Genomic DNA, 23,318 nt, shown 5'->3' with positions numbered 1-23,318 from the left:
AAGGTTCACTGTAGTATTTTTCCTTACATTTGAATGTTTGAAATTCTCTAAAATAAAAAGATACACATTAAAAGAAAATGAGTTCAAAATGAACTGATAATTAAAAAGAGTATGAAGAGGAGACTTGAAAATGTGTGTTTAGAAATGTTTCCATTGTTTGTGGCTTTGTGAAGGAAGAAAGCTAACCAAAACAAAATTGTCACATTAAAAGCATTACAGAGTTTTCAAGTCTGTAAATAATTAGTTCACTAGATTTTGAATGCTTTTGTTAAAAATAAAGGCACAATAACTTTCAATAGGTTTTCCTTAACAATATGTTAACATATATTATGCAAATCTTAATTTTAAAAATTATTGCATTATTGGTAGATATGCTTAAAAATGAGTATCATAATTTACAAAATCAACAAAGCAATTAATTTATTCCATTTGCATCTTTTTATCATTTCGAGGTATGTTTTTTAACTATAATTGACATCAAAACTAAGTCTTGAAATAAACTGAACTTAAAACCTCACCACTGAGTCAAGATATTCCATAGTTTCAAATTAAGTTTTGAAGAATTAATGAAATATATTTAATCACATTGCAGTCATTTACACATAGAGAGAGATAGGAACTTTTACTTCACTCCAGGTACATAAATTACCTCAAAGTAGATCAATGACCTAAATATTAGAGGTAAGCTATTGGAAGAAAATATGGAAGCAAATTGTCATGATCTTAGATATGACAATGAAGTCTTATGTTTGACACCAAAAGTATTAGCAACAACAAAAACAGATAAATTATATTTCCTGAAAACTAGAAACTTTTGTTTATCAAAGGACATTATGAAGAAAGTGAAAAGACAACCTACAGAATGGGAGAAATACGTGCATATCCTGTATCTGATAAGGATCCAGTATTCAGAATATATGAAGAACTCTTACAATTCAACAACAAAAACATAACTCAATTTAAAAATGAGCAAAGAAAGGACTTGAACAGACGTTCCCATAAAGAAGATATATGAATAGTAAACAACCACATAAGATAATCAACATCACAATCGTGAGAGAAATGAAAATCAAATCCACAATAAGACACCACTTCACCCTTACTAGGATGTCTAGTTAGAAACAGTAACACGTGATGGCAAGGATGTGGAGAAATAGAAACCTGTGACATTGCTACTCTGCTGGTGGCAATATAAAACGGTATGGCAGTTGTGGAACACAGTGACCAGCTCTCCTAAAGGTTAAACTTCGAATTCTGCTTCTTGGTATATATCCAAGATAAACGAAAGCAAATGTGCATACAGAAACTTATATATGTTTATTCATAATAGCCAAAAAGATGGAAACAACACAAATGCCCATCAGCAGATGAATGGATGCACAAATTGCGGAGTATCCACACGGTGGAATATTATTCAGCCATAAAGAGGAAAGAAATACTCATACATTTTACAGCTTGAATAAACCTCAAACATGTTATGCTAAGTGAAATAAGGCAGACATGAAAGGTCATCTATTGTATGATTTCTTTTATAGGAAATATCTACAATAGGCAAATCCATGGAGAAAGGAAGTGATTGGTGGTGGCCGGGGCTGGGGCAGGGGGTCAAGGGCAGTGATTACTTGGGTAGGAGGTGTTCAAAGACTTTTGAAGCCGGATAGAGGTAGTGGTTGTGCAACATTGTGAATGCACTAAATGCCACTGAATTGTACACTTCAAAATGGTGAATTGGTGACATGAATTTCACTTCGATTAAAATGTATATATGTAATAACGGTATAGTACAAGTAAAGGGTTCTTTGTAATGTTAAAAGATAAAATATTAAGCAGTTCAGGTTGATCTCATTCTTCTTTCTTTTTCACATATGTTACTTTATATATATATTGGGTATGTGTTCAACATTTTGAGTGACAGAGGCATACAATTTAAAAATTTGGTAAGACTGCTCTAGTTCCAGGTAACAAATCTAGAACATGGGGAGTGACTCTAACCCACAGAAAAACTTAGTATACCTTGGCTGAATAATATTGAAAACTTATTCTCAACGCCTTTATGCAAATTATGCATTTTCCAGTTCAACACAATTCCTTTATTCCCCAGAACTTTTATCTTTTGTGATCCAAACATTAATGTTTCATATCCAGCAATGATCAAATTTAAATTTTCAACTCTTCTGCTAGGGTTTATATGTATCTAAGTCAGTTTTATCTGACTTAGATCAACGGCTCTTCTTCTGTTCTTCATTGGTATTAGAAATGGAGAGAAAACATGCTAGACTTACCCACACAAGGCAGGGAGTAGCCCAGTTGAGGGTCATGAACAAACTGCCGATCATTGAGTCTTGTCACACAGTATAAGTGGAAACAGTCTAAGCAAATCACGTGGCGGGAGTTGCACTGGAAAACCAGGACGGGGCTCCTGCAGAGAGAAAGGAAGATGTTTCCTCTGGTACCTGTCAGTGTGGAAAGGCAGCATGTGATTTAGGCCAATTTCTGTAATCCTGGAGGGTTGTGTAGAGCGTGCTCTGTGCAAAGACGGGAGCTGCTAAGCATTAAGCTCATGTATAACAACACTACAGCTTAAAAATTGGAGGCACTCAATGAACTACACAGAACATTGATTCTCCTAATTTTATATTTTTTTATGTTAACACGTTTATCAATCTTTTGATTAAACCTGAGCTAAAATATAATCTCTTTCTGGAAGTCTTCCCTGACTCAGAATTCCCAATTAACCTATCAAATCATCCCATCTGTTTGTATATATTTCTATTGATCCATTATTACATCATAATATCCATATCTTTTCCTTTCTCATAGACTGTGATCTCCTTGAAAGTAGGTCGTATGTTTATTTTGATATTCCCATAGTACCAGACATTGTAATATTTTAAATGAATATTTTAAAAATTGAAATCTTTAAAACATTTTAAAGATTTTTTTTCTACAAAGTATTTTAGGGGAATCAAAAAAATTAGGACATATATAGTGATTTATTAGTAATCCCATAACCATAATTAGAGAAAATTCAACTGTAAAATAACAGATTTTCAAAGTTCTGCTATCCCACTTATTTTAAAGTACTATGTAATACAAAACAAAGAAAATAAAATTCCTTGGTAACTTAATTATAACCATATTATAATAATAGGACCTGAATTTCTCCACAATCAAAAGAAAAATTACTATTGCACCAAAGTAAAAATGTTGAGCATTTTCTCACATTTTACTGGCAAATAAAAAAGTAGAATTTAGGGATAAAAGCTTATCCAACAGGGATTCTTCTACTGCAAGATTTTGTCCATTGTGCCATCTTGAAACCATCCAAATATTCAGTTTCTCAAAGTATGGTTATGGGATTACTAATAAATCAATATATGCAAGTCCTAAACTTTTTTATTCCCTCAAAATACTTCGTAGAAAAAAATCTTAAAAACCATGTATTTTTTACTGGAAAATGAACCACACAAGTTTATGTCAAACAGGAGACAAGCTCAATATATGAATCTGAAATCAGCCCCAATGTGATTTTAATAGCAAGAAAGTTATTGGAGTCTATTTAGATAATCCAATTTCCTGTGTAATTATAACAAAATACAAAATAAACATGTTCATTCTATACCCAATCCTTAACACCTATAGGAGCTCTTCAAAAGCCCTTTTTCTAGAGAAAGTAATAATAATAATATAAAAGATAATTTCTTAACACCTAAAAGATTTTCAAAATTCTTCTCTCACTTACTTCAAAGCAATATGTAATACAAACAAAGAAAATAAAATTCCTTGGTATTTTAATGCCATGGGTGTGTAAGTAATCTGTCAACTTAATCCGAGCAAGGGCGCACCTAAAGGTACAGCTTCTCTTTTTCCCTCTTGGAACCTATCCAAGTCCTTCATAATGCTCTCCTATTTCTAACCAAAGAGTTACTTGCATACAATGCTCAAGCACACACATACTTTTTTCACTTTGTGACCCTGTGAAGCTGCTGTATTTTGCCTTTTTCTCTCACAGCTGTTATGTGAAAAATATTCTCCATCTTGCTTTCAGCAACACGGTAGACTAAAACGTTTATAGACCTCCCAATCTGCTACTAATGCATGGAGAAAATATTAGAACATTTATGAAAATGTGCCTGTATATAACAAAGTTATAAAGAAAGCTTAGAAATGACCCTGTAGAGGAAACATAAAGAAAACATATAGAGCCCAAATGGTCAGCCCATGAACCCCTGCCACAGTGGCCCAGAAAGTCACGGCTGCATGGTCTGCGGCCATCGGTGTAGCTTCTGCAGGCTTTTCCACTCCTGTTAGCAGAGTTCTCTCTCGCATGGATGGACAACAGCACACATTTACAGTTTTCTCCTTCAGTTTGAATATGATCCCAAATGACTCATACCACCTAGACAATACACGGAACATCAATTGTCCTACTCTATTAATGACATCCTGCTGTTCGGAGAAGATTCACAAGAAACAAGCACTACATTGGCGGCTGTGGTGTGAAATCAACCCTGTGCAGCGACAGGAGCCATTAGGGACATTAGGGAAAGTTTAGAGGTCCAAGTCTTGGGGCCTGGAAGTACACACCTTCCAATATAAATAGTCCATCTTACCCATCCCGCAACTGGGAGTGAAGCACAGACAGCTGCAGACGCAGTGGGTCCAGAGTTCTGGTTCCCACAGAGTGAACTGTATCTTCCTAGCGACACAGGAAGAGTCCTGCTGAAAATTAAGCCACAGCTGCACCAGGCCAACTCAACCTCCTTGGACTGAGAATGTCTACCTTGAATAAAAAATAGGAGAAGTGAGCACCAGGTAACAGTGGGTTACCAGATAGTGAGCAGTGAAGGGACTAGGGTCTGACACACAGAGGCATGGTCAGCACTGGGAGTGAGGACAGAGACTCATGTAACTCCCTTGAAGAAACGCCACTGCCCAGACGCAGGTGTGGAATGCAACCTGGGAAGCTGGAATGTCGCGTGTGTTTCTGCATGTCCTCTTCGGGACAGAAAGAAATGTACAAGTTACAGGGCGTCAAAAATGATAAATGAGTCACTCAGGAATTCTGATTGTCTATTACTATCTATAAACAGTCAACTTGGATATACACCTATATACAGATATAGATAAATGATAGATACAGATATCAACAGATGAACATATGTGCTGAAATATACAGATGAAGATATAGAAAAATATACACACTGTTTTACACACACACACATACACAGATAATGTTATAAAGGTAGTGTATATGTGCATTTCACATAGAATTATCAGTCACCTGGAATTCTTGATATAGTTATGAGCTAAGATTCCTCATCTCTTATTAAGATATTCCTTGTAGTTGTGCAAAGTTAGGTGAGGAATAAACATGACACCAATAAAAAGGTTATTAGATTCATCAGTTGAGAAAAGGAGTAAAAATCTTTTCATGGCTAGAAGGTCTACATCATTAACTTCCTAAATGCTAAATCAAAGAGGAGGGGAAAGCTAGTGTTTACGGGCACCTACTTCGGGTTAGGTGGCTTGCTAGGAACTTCACAGACTTCCTTTCATTTTATCCTCCTAAAACAAACTGCCCTTCCTCTACTGTCCATCCTGTTCTCTCCGCACATCCATCCCTTCCAGCTGGGAAGGTCCCTGAGTAGCCTAGGATTCTTCTAGCTCCTGTACACCTAGATGTGTGCTCTTTGCCATCTATTCTCACGGTAATACACACCTTCATATTCAAAGCCAAATCCCAAAGTTCTAGGTCCAGTTCAAGACTAAAGATCTCCAAGGAACTTTCTCTGGAGTCTAACACCTCACTGCTTCTTCCCTTTTTCTTTACCTTTCTTCCATACTTAATTAAAAAGTTCATCCGTAATGTGCTTCAATACTGGCCTGACTTTTGTTTAAGGTGTTTCATATACTCCTACCTTAGCTATCAACATTAAATGAAAAGTCATGAAATGGTAGAGACCCTACTTGCTTAACCCTTTCATGACCCATGCCTCACCAAATACAGTGTTGAGCACCTGATAGTTTTGTAATCAAGAGTTATTGATTATTTTAGTGGACAAATGAATGGGTCACTGTTTTTGTAGTTTCTCATACTTTTATAATGTCTCTGCTCTCATTCACATGTTGTTCACTAAATTTCTTATTGAACATCTACTTTGACTAAAGTAGGCACTTAGTAAATACATGTGGACTATAGCACCCAGTGAATGGATAAATATCTTATACTTGGTTTACACAATCACAGGGCATGGTTGAGAGACACAAGATGCCCATGGAACAAGTATTACAAAGAAGTATCTGCAGTCCCCAAACTCTGGGAGCCTGAAAGTTAGGAAAAGAGAGAAGTATTGAGTCAGGATAGATCCATTAGGGAACCTGAATTGAATTTAAAGAAATGGGAGGATTGATATTTGGTCACCGTAAAGAAATGTTGTTTCTAAGCAGGAAGGAATCACAGACATGTAAGTATGCTAGGAACAGAAGAGCAATCAGGTGGGCTGATCAAAACGATGTATCAGGAAAAGGGTGGGGGACAAGATGAAAAGGGTTGAGGACAGAGCAGATTCCGGCCAGGGATTGGGGTTGACTCTAGGAGACACACCTAGCATAAGGCCTCTAGATTGTGGGATTCACTAAAGGTTTCTGCTATGGTCTGAATGTTTGTGTCCCCTCAAAATTCCTATGTTAAAATCCTTATCTCCAAAGTGATGGTATTAGAACATGGGGTCTTTAGAAAGTGAATGTTGTGAGAGAAGAGCCTTCATGAATAAAATTAGTGCCCTATTAAAGAGACCCTGGAAAGCTCCCACACACGTTCTACCATGTGAGGACACAGTGAGAAGCCACCAACTATGAACCGGGAAGGGGTGCTCTCACCAGACACTGGATCTGCCAGTGCTTTGATCTAGGACTTCTCAGCCTCCGGAATGGTGAGAAATGAATTCCTGTTGTTTATAAGCCACCTGTTTATGGGATTTTGTTATAGCAGCCAGAATGGACTAAGAGAGTTTTCAAACATGGGAGGGGAATGACGTTTTAGTAAGTTTAGCTCTGACAAAAGTATGGAGGGAAAGAAGCTGGAAGTAGTGAGAACTACTTGAGGTCATTTTGGTAATTTAGACATGAGTTACTAAGAACTGGACTATGATGTGCAAGTGGCTCTGGGAGTGGAAATGAGAAGAAGAACGGGTGACATTTCAGAGCAGGACCCACTAGGACTTATCCTCTCATGGGTCTTTTGTTCCTCCTGACATTCCTGTGTGCCCTTTGCTCTAATTATCTACATATAAATGTTAATTGATCAATCCAGAGATCATTTTACCCCAATGGGCCAGGTTAAAGAGCAGTAAATTAAAGGTTAAGTAAAGTTCTCAATCACATATAAAAAGACTTATAAATGCTTTTCTTGATATTGCCAAAGAGTTATTTGTAACCAATGATTTCTCTGTTTTGATAAAAAGTGACCCTTTTTTGCAGAATATTTAAGCATAATTGAAGGAGTTTTAGTTACGAATAATGTGGCAAGTCATTCACATACATTAAAAAAGTAGAATATGGTTACACAGTGTTCCAAATATTTAAATTCTTATAAAGTTAGTGTTCTAGCATCTACAAAAATAGCATGTGAGTTTTTATGTTTATCTAGTAAAATGTGCAATTTAATCTGCTGTCTACCTTGTTTGTTCTCTCTCATTTGCCCTCCTTCACACACTCTGGCAAAATCTGTCTGTTTCTCTTTCTCTCCATTTGCCTGAATCTTTCCCATGTGTACATCTTCATTTATACTCATTAACAGAGAGGCTGTGGATGAAATGTGACATACATTGAAAGCAATGTGCCAGATATTTCAAGCTATGTAAAGATGAGGAAGCAAATGTAAGCTCTCAAGGACATATAAATCCAGTAGAGTGGGCAGGAGAGGGAAACAAATAATTATAATACAGGGCAGAATATTTTAAGTGATGTTAGAGAGGTAGGATATATTGCCACGCTCACGCTCTGGGGTAAGCAGCCTTCAAGATGTTCTCCAGTGAGCCCCACCTCCTCTGTAGTTCCTCTCCACATTGAGTGGATTGACCCACGTGCAATAGGAAAAGTGCAGAAATGACCATGTGTGACTTTCAATAGTAGGTCAGGAAAGACACCGCAGCCTGTGTCTGTGTTCTTACAGATCACTTGCTCTGAGGAAAGTGAGCAGCCATGTTGGGAGGACACTCAAGCAGTACTATGGTGAAATCCATGTAGGAAGAAACTGGGGCCTCCTAACAACAGCCAGTATCTACTTGGCAGCAAGTTGGCAAGCCCTAGGATGACTGAAGCCCTGGCTGACATTTTGACTATAACTACATGAGATACCCTGAGCAAGAACTATCCAGCTAACCTGCTCCCAAATTCCTGACCTGCTGAAACTGTGAAAGGCAACGTTTATTATTTTCTTCAGCCACTAAGTTATGGGGTACTTTGTGATTCAGCAATATCTAACTAATTCAGGTTCAGAGGAGGAAGAGGTCATATATAGGTTGAAGACCAGAAAAGAATTCATGAATGTAGTGGCATTTGAAAAAAGGGTCAGGATTCCAGTGCATAAAGATGTAGAAAACACCTGAGGTCAAGAGAAAAGAATGGAGTTGTGAAAGCACAGAGCAGAGAAAGAGAATGCTGAGTTATCTAGAGTGGCTGGTTTCTTCATTCTCCCCAGTGGAAAGGAAAGTTATTACATACATATGAAAAGCAGCAGTATCTGAAATGCAATGAAAAGCAGCACAAGTTAAAGTAAAAATATTACGTGCAACATCCTTGAGGAAATAAAAACAAAATTCCCTCACTTGAGGGAGAAAGTCCTGCAATTTAGCTAACACTTGACCCTTGAAAATTCACACATTGTTTCCACTGTTCTTAGTTTGTGCAACAGTAACAAGGAAGTTATGCCCCAGTTAGCAATTTTTCAAAGCTTTCTGAAAGCTCCGCACATGGAGTACTATGACTCCTGGGCAATTAACACGGAATTTGATTAGATAAAAGTAATTAAAAGAGGAAAGCTACACCATTAAAAAACATGAATTTATCTTCTTAACGACTGCCACTTTAAGCCCCTTTTAGTTAGAGATGGCTTATAAACAATGAAGAAATAAATGACTGAAATCTCAGAGACCAAATGCATTTTAATTTCATCTATATTTGGCAAAATTACATACTAACTGCCAAAGTGCACTACTGACAAAGAAGTGACCAGCACAGCGCCTGCCCACAACCATGCCAGAGAGAGCATTTCAGCCCACGTGGGTCGTGGGAGTTCATTATTTGAGTTAGCCAAGTGAGCAATCCCTCGCTGGAGAGGTGCCTGCTCCAAGATACTAATTGATAGACTCAACTTTTAGAAATTAAAATAAGCTTCAACAGTTGAATGACCTTCAAAATTCCTTCCAGCAGCCAAGTCTAAAATCCTGAAAGAAGTTCATGTGTCCACTGGCCTGCTTGGAATCAGAGTGCTATTAAGGCACTGGCAGATCCTGAATCAGCTCACGAACTACCCCTTCTGGTTTTTCTTGCCTCCTCTGCTCATGTTCTCCCTGTTTCATCCAGTCCACTCTGCTGTATGGAAGAGGGTTTACTTTGGTTCTGTCAGCTTCTTTGCAGAAGTCCCATATTTCAGCATATACAACGTAGCCAAGGTAAAATTCATTTATGTCTATATTTTTGCATCACTTTTATTCAACCATTCTGCCAACACAGTGGACCGGCCACTAGATGCCAGGCACTGTCATGTCACATCCTATAAAAGTGAACAAGAATGTTGCATCTCTTCAGGAGGTCACAGTCTATAGAGTTGAAGACAAATAATCAATCATTCATAGTGTGGTGGTAAGCACTACCATAAGGATGAATTTAGAGACTACTTAGCCTGTCTTGGGTTGGAGGAAGGGCTCCCAAGATAGCTCATGGCTCAGTGCATCCAGTCTATATAATGAGAAGAGGCTGAACAAACTAAATGGCTTTTCCTGTTTACAAAGGTTTTTTAACAAAATACTACATAAAATAATACTGTAAATATGTCACAAAGGATTCTGAAAATATAAATTCTCCATCTCCTTTCCTAAAAGAGTTCCCTTTTCCTCTTAAATTCTCATCCAGTAAGTTGACATCCCATCTGGGGTCTTACATATTGTTAAATTCAAGAGAGTTTCTAACCTCGGGGTTTGTTTCCAAGTTGGACTCTGCTGCTGTCTGCCCTCGGCACTCTGCGGACCCTCCTGTCAGGCACGTTCCCTTTCACTCCTGGGCAACAACTTGATTTTGTGCATCTTGTGGCATTGGCTTGTGGCTACCTAGAACTTTTTTATTCAAAAGTTCCCTATCAAATTAATTATATTTCCACTGATAGGTTAACTCATTTTACTTACTATCATGAAAGGAAATAGAAAAGTTTCAAATAACGGCCACTTTTTCTGTTTCAGACATATTCTCTTCAATATATACATGCTGAGGTTGAGAGCCTGCAACACAGGCGCTATAAAAATAATTGAGTAAAGAGTTAGGAGTGGCCACAGTGCAGTGTCCTCTGGAGCAATGGATTAGGTCTCACGAGTGTTGGCAGAGTCCGAATTCTCATGAGTGTCTCTCTGGCCAAGACCTACATCAGCACCCAGGCTGTCTCCATCCCCTCTTCTCTCCCTCAACCCCCTGCCTGATCCCAGCAGCCCACCCCAGCAACAGTGTTCTAAAGAGGTTTCCATCCTGACAGTTCTTTACCCCAAAATATGAACCAGTTTTTCAGGGCCTATGTATTCAGGCCTCAGGCTTTTTCTTCTGTCTTTTGGAGCCTCCATAAGCTGGATTTGCCCTGCGAAATGTCTTTCCATCTTTCCCATTCACGAATCCCTCTGTTTCTCTCAAGTCTGTCTCTTTGCTGCTTTTTTCCTTATGCTGCTATCCCTACAGGCAAGACTCCTCCTCTTAGTCCTTATTTCCCCCAAAACTTCAAGGTTCAGCTGAGGCACAACCTCTCCCATGTGCTTTTTCAATAAAACTCCAGATAACATTGACGTGCTATTCACTGTCTAATTTCTTGTAATGTTTACATTTAGAAAGTATTGCTTTTATATTTAACTTAGTAGCTTATTACATGTCATTTGTATTATTGTTTTCTTTCTTTCTTTCTTGTTTTGTTTTTTTGTTTTTTGAGACAGGGTCTCGCTCTGTAGCTCAGGCTGGAGTGCAATGGTGTGATCTAGGCTCACTGCAGCCTCTGCCTCACAGCTTCAAGCAATTCTCATGCCTCAGTCTCCCAAGTAGCTGGGACTACAGGCACATGCCACCATGCCCGGCTAACCTTTCTATTTTTGGTACAGATGGTAGAGATGTTGGCCAGGCTAGTCTTGAACTCCTGACCTCAAGTGATCCGCCCACCTCAGCCTCCCAGAGTGCTGGGATTACAGGCATGAGCCACCGAGCCCCGCCTCATTCATATTGTTTTCTACCTGCTTTATGAACCTGCACCAGGTCTCTCCAACCCAAATTCAACACATGCTAATTGGGAGGCTACTATGCACGGGTTCCTGTGCTAGACCTGAGAGGAGGATGCAGCTGTTGCTCTCAGGAAGTCTGTCTGATGATGAGAAAACTCAGTCAGGGACACCTTGGGAAAACTAATAAGGGGCAACTCAGTCCAATGTCGGTCACGCACAGGATATTTCCGGAAAGAAGGAAAATATAAACTAAGGCTGAGAAAGCAAAAATGAGTTAGCCTGACCAAGAAACTACAGGGAAGTGGGAAAACTGTGTGAAAACACTTCAGATGGAGTAAAATTAGGTAAGATTAGGGAACCATGCTGTGTACAGTATTTTCATACTCTCTTCTCAGGCTTTATTAAAGTCCCAAATTCCAGAAATTAAAAATTAGATTAAAATATAATGATAATGCTTCTACAAGCCACATACATAAGTCTGCATTTTAGGTTTATATAATATCCCAAGTGTGATTGAACTGGGTTCTATTGTTTATGACATTTTGAGCCACTGACAATAAACTGGCTATGCAAAATAGAAATACAAAGCCACAGTTATAAGAGGGAATTAATGTATTATTAATTTTCTCCAGATGATTGCAATCCTGGAAGATACCCATTTGGCTTTAGTCTAATTTATGTATTGTATTTCTAAATATAATTACTGTTGACAGGTTGAACCCACACATAACCCATTAACTTTCCAAAGTGCTAAACTGAAAACATTACAATGTAACAACAGATATTAGAAATAAAAAAATGACTTCTGTCCTTTTTAAAAAGTAAATTAAAAGCAAGATGTCAGTCCTATTTTGTAGTAATTTGTTAGAATGATTTGGTTTACCTAGCTTTCTTGCTGAGGCATTTATACTAGAAAACAGACACTGACATGTAATTGTAAATAGTGGATAAATCATAATGAAAAAATTGTTGCATGTAAAAAGAAAAGAAACTAAAAATTCAAAAGGGTATTTGGCCCATGGGAGAAAAACGCAACTCATAAAAATTTGTCACAATACTTTCCTATCCCCCAATTAGAATTATTTTTTTCAAGGATGCTCAAAATTATGTTTATAATAGTCCAAGTTCTTCAGACTCTAATTTCGGGTCACATTCTATTCAGACTGTCAATATGTATAGCTAAAAAAAGTTGAAGCCAGATTTAACATAAAATAGTTTCTGGGTCATATCATTTGCATAGAGCTGTTATGTGGCACTACTATTTAGCTGTTGGAGATGCCATCTGTAATACATACTAACTCATGCACATATCTTGTCTTTGTTTTTTCCTCTGTGCAAAACAGCTAGAAGCAGATAATGCCCAGATCCACTGCAAAAGCATTCTGCTAAATTGAGAAAGATATGAAGACAGATCTTGTTTGGATAAGAACCCCACTGTGAAATAAATTGTTCTGGTGTATCCCCAAATCTCATGACAGGAAGAATTAATGTGCTAAGAATCAGTACAGTGGCCATAAATGTTAGAAGCTATTTAACATAAGAAATTATTTCAGACACAGAGTGGTGTTAAAAAGATACATCTTTTGCTGTTGACTCACCAAAACCCTCCACAAACAATTGTGTACTGGTTTTTCATTCATTCTTAAAATGAATGAATGTAATAGTATGCTGGGTCTTTTCTTTCTCTTTCTTTTCTTTCCTTCCTCCCTTCCCTTCCCTTCCCTTTCCTTCCTTTCCTTTCCTCTCTCTCTCCCTCACTCTCTCGCTCTCTTTCTTTCTTTCTTTCTTGACAGAGTCTCACTCTGTCACCCAGGCTAGAGTGCAGTGGCAACATCTTGGCTCTGCAACCTCCAGCTCACTGCAACCTCTGCCTCCTGGGTTCAAGTGATTCTTGTGCCTCAGCCCCCTGCATAACTGGGACTATAGGCGCACATCACCATATCTGGCTAATTTTTATATTTGTAGTAGATGAGGTTTTGCCATGTTGGCCAAGCTGGTCTCAAGCTCCTGACCTTAAGTGATCCGCCTGCCTCAGCCTCCCAAACTGCTGCGATTTAAAGGCAAGAGCTACTGTGCCTAGTGGGTCTTTTATTTCTTTTGTTAGAGAAATATTTAAAAATCAGGTTGTCTGAAGTAGAGTGGTTTGAAATAAAGAGCCTGCCTAAAAGATTGTAGACATCTTAAAACAGTTCAACAATGAAAATGTCTCAACATGAGAAGGTACTGTGAAATTTCTAAGGTATCATTAGATGAATTCAGCATTAAAATATTGACATAATATATTTGTGGCATATAGTAGATAAAATTATTTTCTCAATTTAGTTGTTTTTGCTTGTTCTACATGTGTCCAGAAAAGCACTGTATACTATCCCAAAGTATTTTCCAAAATATAATAAAAATCAATATGGCATAACAGTGCAAATCAAAATGAATTCAGACCCAGGCACAGTGGCTCACGCCTGTAATCCTAGCACTTTTGGAGGCCAAGGTGGGTGGATCACGAGGTCAGGAGATCAAGACCATTCTGGCCAACATGGTGAAACCCTGTCTCTACTAAAACTACAAAAAATTAGCTGAGGGTGTGGTGGCGGGCACCTGTAGTCCCAGATACTGGGGAGGCTAAGGCAGGAGAATCGCTTGAACTCAGAAGGTGGAGCTTGCAGTGAGCCGAGATTGCACCACTGCACTTCAGCCTGGGTGACAGAGGGAGACTCCTTCTCAAAACAAACAACCAACCAAACCAACCAAACAAAAAAATAAATTCAGGTGCAAACCCAAGATAAAGGAATTCATGCAAAGACATGACTGTCCGCCCAGCACATGGGATGCAGTTGGTGGTTGAGGGAGGTTTGTAAAGAGCCCTAGGAGGGTGGTGTGAGCTGGCTGCAGCATCAGCTGGCCTCAGAATCCCATTTCTGTGAAATGAGGACCTGTGACTTGAGCAGGTTAGATCTCTAGAGACCTTCTGGATATAGAGGTATTGTCATCTTCAGTTTACATGATCACAACATTTCTTCTTTATTGAAAGTTTATAGGACTTAATCCTCACTGGAAAGCACATGCAAAGCCTATTCATATTTTAGATTTCAGCTTTCTTTTGTTAATGTGTATGCTGCAAGCAAGGGTGAGAAACCGGAGATTTCTAGAGATTTTATTCCCTGGAAGACTTATGAGAGGGAGATCTTGATGCAGAGTATTCCAGGAAAATCAGAAAAGATGTTTTGGTGTTAAAAACGAAAGAGGCAACAAAATATTAACATAAAGCTTTTAGTTTTAAAGTTCCTTTGTTCTTTTTTCAACAAAGTCAGCTGATCACTGGGGCCAGACACACCTACACGGAAGAAGAGCCTGTGCAGACAGAGGGCTGCACGGCCTCCGTGGGTCAGGCGCCCCTCCACTGTGCTCGGGGCTCCCCCATACACTGTCCTCGCCCTTTTCATTACAGGTCCCTCGTGTACTCACCCACTGGCTTGAATGTCTATGTTCTCACCAGACTAGAAGCCAGAAATCTGGGATTTGGCCCTCAGACTGCTTTTGCCAATAAAGTTTTATTTGAAGCCAATCATTTTACATATTACCCATGGCATGGCTGCTTTTGTGCCACAATAGCAGCAATGACTAGCTGTGACAGGTTCTAGATGGGCGACCAAGCCTAAGCTACTTCCTATTTGGCCCTTATCAGGACATGTTTGCTTATTCTTGCTTGAGGCTACTGACTTCATAAACACAGGGCTATCTTTCTGTATTCCCAATGCCTGGCCTGTGGCTGGTGTCAGGAATTCAGCGCTTCAACAATGGTAAGTCAGGACAAAATTTTAAGTAGGGATGCAACACAATGTCATTTACGTTTTAAAAATCACTCTAACTTGATGTAACGAATGGACTGGAGCAGGGCCAAAAGGGAAGGGAGATGCATAGACATGGTGAAAGCCATCCTGGAAAGAAAAGAGTGCCTTGGATCAAGCAGTGGAGAGGGAGAGGCAAGGACAGGTAGACAATATGTTGGGGGCAATCAAGCACTTGAGGTCTCCTGTCGAGCTTTGCTTTCCTACTACCATTTGCAGATTTCTCCCTTTTTAGGAAATCTCAAAATCATGCCCCAACATCCCTGGGATCATGGTTCTAAAAGTCACACCTTTCATATTACTTTAAATGGAAATGAAGCCTTTCTGGTTCTAAGCAAATTTAAAATCTTTGCTTAGAGCCCAAATTCAACGATAATGAGCCTGGTCACAAAATACTACGTTAACACAGCTTTGAAACTATAGCTTCCTTAAAAAAAAAAAAATCCACTGGACTGACTGATCCCCTCTACCATGCCCAGGGCTGGGCACAGAGCAGTGGGCATAGGATGCATGGGCTCTGCTCCTACTGATGACCTGTTGTGGGCAGTGTCTGGCCCATGAAGCCCGGTGAGGCTGTGTGGGACCATAGCTGGTGTCTTCAACAGGGGAGTGACAGCATTGGGGGAGAAAAATGGGAGGTGTCAGATATTTAGGAAGTAAAATTGTCAAGATTCAGAGACTCATTAACCTGAGACAGAAAGGCGACTCCTTTCATCATGAATGCTTCTAATGTGCCATGTTTCCTGCTAAGTGCTTTCTCGGCATCACTATTTTAATCTACGGAATGATCACTGCTTCTGGAGGGCAGGGCCCGCTCTGCAATCTCATTGCCTAATGCTGGGCCGGTACCTAGGAGGGCTCCAAAAATAGTGGTTTAATGAATGCATACATGGCTCCCCCACACCTCCTATGACAACAACAGTGAAATCTCTACCATAGAGAAGGACACGGGAAGAATCGGAGGCCACAGCCATTGTCCACAGCCCACCGGTGACGGAGCAGGCCCCAGAGCCAGCGCTGCGTGGGCCCCACTCACATCCCTCAATTCCGCATGCCAGGACCCGGCCTCTGCGGCTGCTGCAGACATTTGCTGACACAGGACAACGACTGGAGGAGCAGCAGGACTAGAAACTGACTCTTCTGGTTCTCGGCTTGCTGAGTTTGAGATGCCTTTGCGATGTCCCAGCGAAGATGTGCAGGAGTCAGTTTAGTTCACGGTTCTTTCGGGAGAAAGGTGGGGCTCTAAAGGGCCTGAGGACCCATCCATGGAGAGATGGCAATTACAGCCATAGGAAACACTGCGATTATCATGTGACTGGTTTGATTATGGGGCTTTTAACTTATTCAGCTATAAACATCGAACAGTGTCACGGTTTCTAATACCTGCCTCTGTGCATCTGTCAAACACGGTGGGCAACAACCTAGAGCCCACGACGTTCAGCCACTTTTACCTGTGGCTGCTTTTCAGTGATGAAAATAATTGAATGGGCCTTAGATCAGCCTGTTTTAACCTTCCATCTCATACCGCACTGGAAGCTCTTTCTTCCCCACAGTCAAGACCAGGACCAGCTCCAGCTGCTCCAGATGTGCAGCGCAGGGAAGGCCTGTGCAACTGCACGTGTCCAGGACTGGGTACCCCAGGTTTTGGGTGAATAATGGGATGTGATGAAGGGACCCCTCTTTTTCTTCCCTCCCACTGGAATCTGCATACAAGCAGGTATTTCTGGTTTTCCTTCCTTCATTCAGCTAATGGTTGTGCTGAAGGTTAAACAACAGGCAAGGCAGAGAAAGTTTCTGCTCAAATGGAACTTGCAGATTCACAAGGAAGGTGACATACACAAACAAGGAATTCATGCTAAATGAAGTGTTACCGAGAGTTGCAGGAATGGGGAGGAGTAGAGAAGACCGAGGAACTGGCTGACCTAAGCTAGTGTCAATCTCAGTGAAGGCTCATTGGAGGAAGAGTCATTCTCCCAACAGCAACCAGAAGATGCTTTGAAAATCAAAGTTACAGCCTCTCACTCCTCTGCTCAGTCTCTGCAATGGCTCCCCCGGGTCATTCAGAAAAAGGCCCAAGTCCTAATGATGGCTTTAATCCATCCTCTAAGCCTGCCACACTGCCCCTTCTCTGTTCCTCAGCTCCTTCTCTTCTCCCACTCGCTGTGATCCAGGCTCAGTGAACTCTGTGACCCTCCCCGCACATATGCCCCACATATGCTCCATGCCTGGCTCCCAGCCTTTGCTCCAGCTGCTCCTTCTGTGTGAGTGTGCGTCCCCGATGGTCATGTGGCTCACACCCTGCCCTCCTGCAGCTCTTCCTTCCAATGTCTCCTTTGCAATGAACCCCTCTAACCACCACCTCCTCATGTAACACGGTGGTGACCCCACCCTACATTCCCAACTCCCATGGCCTGTTTTAGTCTTTGTCTCCACAACATCGATCACTTCCTATAGTAGATTTGCCTTGTTATTCCCAATGCCTCAACCCTCCCTGTTCTCCAGCCATTGACCTGACTTTGTCCTTCCTCAGTTAGAAGCTGCATATATTTCCCCATCCAGCTGATGGTGAGCTGAGCCACGTGGCTTTGTAGGGTGGCCGAATATGTCACCCCAAAATAGGCCATTTTGGCACATAATTACTTTAAGCTAAAGGCCCTTGGAAAAAACAGGTGATGTGAGAAGGGTGTTCTGATTTCCCCTTTTCTATCTGAAAACAGGAGATGAAAACTCTCATGTGGAAGACACCCTCCCTGCAGGAGAAAAACCACTCTTCAATAGGGACTCATAGCAGAATGAATTCTGTACAAACAGCCCTCGTTAGGGTATGCCTTATCTTCCCTTGGCCTCCACACACTTCTGTTACTTTTCCACAATTGCCTCCCCTGGTTCAACCCAACACAAAAGAATGTTGGGTCTGCCACTTCTTTGGGTCTTCATTTTCTAATGAGGGTTCCTATGTCACATAACACTTTTATGAAACTTGCATGCTTTCCTCCTGTTCATCTGTTTCCTGTCTATTTCATGCTCAAGCCCAGTTGGGACTCGGGGTAGAGGAAAAGCTTTGTCTCCCTTGCAGCTTCCTTTGCCAATAGGATTGTAGTGGATGTGACATAATCCAGCACATGGCATGTGCTTGTTTGGTGAGGCCTGCCCTTCTGAATTCCTGCCTTTCATCATGAGAAGAACTGTCCTTGGGTAGCCACTGGTTCAAGGATGATGGGCTCATTGAGCAGACTGGAACCATCTACATCCACTGCCCGAAGCTGGGCCAAGCTCAGCCCAGTCCCAGCTAAACTCAGGTGCAGCAGAGAGGTGTGAGAAGGCTGGACGTAGTGTCAGGTGCCAGTGAGCTGCCAGGTTGCTTAGTACTCAGCCCTAGCTGACCAGTGACCTTCTGTACAGTTACCGATTTATTAGATGCACGACCTATTGTCTGTCTCTTATCACAAGAATGGAAGCTGCATTAGAGCAGAGAGCTTTTCCGCACTGCTGCCTCCTAAGTTCTTGGCACGTGGCAGGTCGGCAACACAGATGCATTTCATAAAGGAAGCAAAAACCTCAAGTCAGAACTCCCACCAAAGTGAGAAGCAGGAGTTTGTCAGGTTCTGTTTTGCTAAAAGGAATGAATGAAGATGGATCCAAAAAAGGAGGCGGTGTTGCAGATGTGCAGAGGTCAGAAGTGGGCCTGCTGGCATCAGATGCATGGGGGGTGGCACAGCCTCCAGGTGACCCGCAGCTGCCACAGCAGGAGGACACTGATGGTAACCATAGCAAGTGCATGGATGCCTCAGGGACAGGCTTCAATGTCAGTGAAGTCATTATTGGCTGAGCAGCACAAGGGCTCCTTAATAATCATGAATAATGATGAGCGCAGAGTATCTACCCATCTCCCAGGACACCGAGCCACCTGAATGCAGCCTCAAAACCCAAGAGGAGAGAGGACAATGGGGCCTGAATGAATTTGGGGTAATGCAGGAGCAGAACTTGATCTATGAGGCTCTGGTGATGAGCAACATGGACGCTGATAGGCAGGTACTCAGAGGCTGCCATCTGTTTTTTAGGTTTCAGAACAGAATCTTTGGGGCAGCTCCACTAACATGCCTCGATGTAGGAGGAAGGCCAGGCTGGTGGCCTTCAGCTCTGGATCCTGCAAGGACATCTGAAATCTGCCTCTGCCGTCTGCCTCTGAACTCTCCGTCCCCTTCCTTCCCCTCCACTGGTAACGTTGGACGGGTGCCAGTGAGAAGGAGAAGGAGAAGATAACTTGGAAGGATTGAAGCAAATTCTGGTGTATCGAAGAGATTTGGAGACAAGGTTGACAATTCATAGAAAATAACTCATATATCTCTTTTAATAACACTTAGCTATAAAATAATTGGCAAACTCTGTTGCACCTACACATTGTCCCAACAATGTGTTTTAGAGTTTTGCAACAATAATAACCACAAAACACTGATAAAGTTTCAAACATCTTCCAGCACTTGGAAACAAATTCTAGATTCTATTTTCCCAAGCAATTGCTGTCTCTGAGCTGTGCTATGGCAGAAGGGCCTAATCCAGTACTCAACTTTCCAAGCCTGACATTTTCCACATATGTAAATAGGTCTTTGTGAATTTCTATTAACACTTTTATAGATAAGAAAGTTGGACTATTAACTGAGACTAAATAACTTGCCAAAGGTGATGGAGTGGTTTGGCATCATTCAGGCTATGAGTTTCAACTCAGAAGTCATGAGAATCTAGGTTATCGTATGGCCGCTAAACCACATTTCCACTTTGCCTCCCACTACAAAAGAATGCAAATTGAAAAAATTTAACAGTGGGAGGCTTCTGAATACAGTCATGAATTTTCTGCCTGGGCTACTGAAGAAACAATGTGTCTCAATTCACAGCTGGTATGTTAAAAATCATCTTCCCCAAGTCAATAAATCCCCTCTGTCGCCTCAACTTGAAACTGCCTGTTCTTCCTTCTTCGTGTTTACTCGATGCTTATTTCCATATCGTGTCATAGAAGCAGTGCCTTTTCCAATATCCATCCTTGTAGACCCTATACCCTCATCACAACTGGAAGCGTTCTTCTGGATAAGCATCTGAATATCCCATCGAGGTCCCGTTAGGGAGCCCTCCTTCTGTGACCTTCCTGAGTACACACACACACACATGCATGTACACATGCATGTACACACAGAGCTCCCTGTGTGTGCTTTCATCTTCTGATGACCAGATCCTGTCTTTACTATTTCCTGTTGCTCTAGTGAGTCTCTTCCAGGGCTCCAGTGCAGGCCCTCCGATGGCCATCACTACCCTCGGCTCCTTTCTGTGCGTCGGTTTGCACTCTTCTGACTTCATTTGCTTCACAATGGGGCAAGGATTCTATTTTCTACAACACAGAAGGATCATCATTTGATGTGCCTGAAGGATCTTTACTGCAGGAGAAACAGCTGTTGATGAAGAGCTGGGGGGAGGGGGTTGGGGGGGTGGGGTTATGGTGTCCATCTCAGCTCCACCTGGAACAGATGCTGTCCCTCCTATTTGCCTCATGGGTCCACCTGGGCTGGAACACGCTGAATGCAGCAAGTCCACGTGCACCTGTGCTGCTTCCGCCTGTCGGCAGCTCTGCTTAGCCAGCTTAGCCAAGAGAAAGGCTCTGCTCCTCACTAGGGTTGATGAGTTCTTCTCCACAGAGCAGCCTACTCCCTGGCATAGGCCTTCTGGGATGAACTATTCCCCAGAAGCAGATCAAAAAAGAAATTCCATCGCAAACATTGAGATTCATTTTCTGTCCACTTCAAAATCAAGGCCTCTGATGATCAACGTGATTGGTCATCCAAGCGACCATGCCGGTGCCAACCCTACAACACAGTTGCTCACATGTAACCAGGGGCAGGTGTTGTGAGTCCTACAACACAGTTGCTCACACGTGACCAGGGGCAGGTGTTGTGAGCCCTACAACAGTTGCTCACACATGACCAGGGAAAGCTAGACACCACAGTAGTGAAGCAGCCTGCCCGTCTGCAGCAGAGGGTCCCAGGGAGGCTGCTCCTGCTGGAACTGACAGGCCCTGATATCGCACAGAGGAACAGCACCATAGTTGCCGCTTCCCTTACATGGGACAGAGCCAGCGCGTGACGTTTTGATCGAAAGCTCCCGCCTCATTTATCCTTCCCCAACTCATACTGAACTCTGGATGGACAGGTTCCCTCCTTAGCAGCAAAGCTTCCCCAGTCAGACTTACGAGCCAGACTTACCCAGTCTCTCTTGTTTCTTCAACAAGAGAGAGCTCAGACCCTATGTGGCTGTGAAGCACCTCACCAGGTCATCCCTCAAGGAGGCTGGAGGAGGAGAGAGGCGGCACTCCACTGAGCTCTGATTCTGGAGGAGCGAGCAGGCTCTCCACCTCCACCCAGCTCTTATGCTGCAGGACAGACACTCCAGTGCAGGATGCAAGACAAGACTCATCACTAAGCTGTTGCCTAAATGTCAATTTAGCCTTTACTGAACATCCATCTGGTATTTGAATACGCATTGGGGATGTGGGGGAATTTTGTTTAGAAATAGAAAACACAGACCCTTCTTCAAGAGGCCAAAATCCACTTGGAGAGATGTTTGATATTACACTGTGAAGACAGTCATGCAGGATCAATTGAGAATATGTGAAATTTTTTGCGAATAGTGAGAAATCATCCGAACACTACCTCCATGAAAACCCACCTAATTCCCACTGTAAGCTCCATCTGAACCCAATGAGGATGGTACTTACCGATTTCCAAAAAGGTTGTCTTCTTTCCTTTGATTTGCGCTATAAGTGTCAAACTTTAAAAATAGTCTAATTTAAAAAAATGATTTCATGTTTTTCTCAGTACAATTTTGTGAGGTTTATGTTTAATTAGCCAACTGTTACACTGAGGATATGAGAACAAGCAATGTTCTGTTGTTGTAAATCCTTCACTTACTAAACCATACGGAGATTTCAGTAAAGAGAGGTGGAGGTAACAGTCACACGTGTGCACACACACAAGAATACACACCCATATGCACATGTACAAACACATATGCACACACATACACAAACATGTTTATACACAGATGCACACATGCATACAAATACATATATACACAAAGATACACACATGCACACATACACATGCATATACACAAAAACAGGCATACACACACAGAACTACATGGACACACGCACCTGCATATGCACATAAACAGACACATATACACATACATATACATATTAGTTTGCTAGGGCTGCCATGACAAAGTACCACAAACCAGGTGACTAAGAAAACACAAATTGATTTTCTCACAGCTGTGGAGGTAGAAAGTTAAAAACCAAAGGCCACGCTTCATCTGAAACCTTGGGGAGGAGCCTTTCTTGCCTCTTCCTGGTTCCTGGTGTTGCCAGCAATCTTTGACATTTCTTGGCTTGGCGATGCCTCCCTCCAGTCTCTGCCTCTGTGCCCCAGGGGCAGTTCCCCTGTGTCTCCTCACATCAGACTGCCTCTTTATGTCTTCCCTCCCCTCCCCTTGTCTCTCCTCCTATAAGGGCACCAGTTAGATTTGATTAAGGCCCTACGCTACTCCAGTAAAACCTCATCTTAACTTAGATCTTCATAACATCTACAGGGATTCTATTTCCAAATAAACTCCCACTCACAGGTACCAGAGATTAGGGCCCAACATCTCTTTCTGGGAACACAATTCAACCCACAGCTACACATACCCTCCACATATAAATCATGTTGATTTAGTTGTTAATTAATTGTGCTGAAGTGATATGTCATCTACATTTTCTGTCTGAGTTCCTGTATTTTGTGATCTTGAATTTTCCAGAGTAATTGACTTAATCTATTCATTTCTAAGATACAGAATAAGGTATCCCTAACTTTTACCATTGCATAGCTCAAGGAGGACTAGTATAAGTGATGAAGAAAGGAAGATTATTAATATTTTTATCACAGACCTCTCATATTTTCATTATTTAAATGAACAC

The 23,318-nt window shown here is 41.5% G+C and overlaps 1 protein-coding gene across 1 annotated transcript in view; it reads right to left on the bottom strand.

The window, feature by feature from the left end:
* Positions 1-23,318, bottom strand: part of PARK2 (parkin RBR E3 ubiquitin protein ligase) — a 1,293,247-nt gene that overhangs the window by 264,266 nt on the left and 1,005,663 nt on the right. The window contains exon 7 of the mRNA XM_011999643.1: positions 2,283-2,419. Within this exon, the coding sequence (XP_011855033.1) occupies positions 2,283-2,419 (137 nt within the window). The remainder of the gene's footprint in view (positions 1-2,282; positions 2,420-23,318) is intronic.

Source organism: Mandrillus leucophaeus, unplaced genomic scaffold (assembly GCF_000951045.1).
Source record: "Mandrillus leucophaeus isolate KB7577 unplaced genomic scaffold, Mleu.le_1.0 Scaffold6, whole genome shotgun sequence".
Lineage (NCBI taxonomy): Eukaryota > Metazoa > Chordata > Mammalia > Primates > Cercopithecidae > Mandrillus > Mandrillus leucophaeus.
The sequence above is the reverse complement of the archived record's forward strand: the minus strand, read 5'-3'. Positions and strand labels throughout refer to the sequence as shown.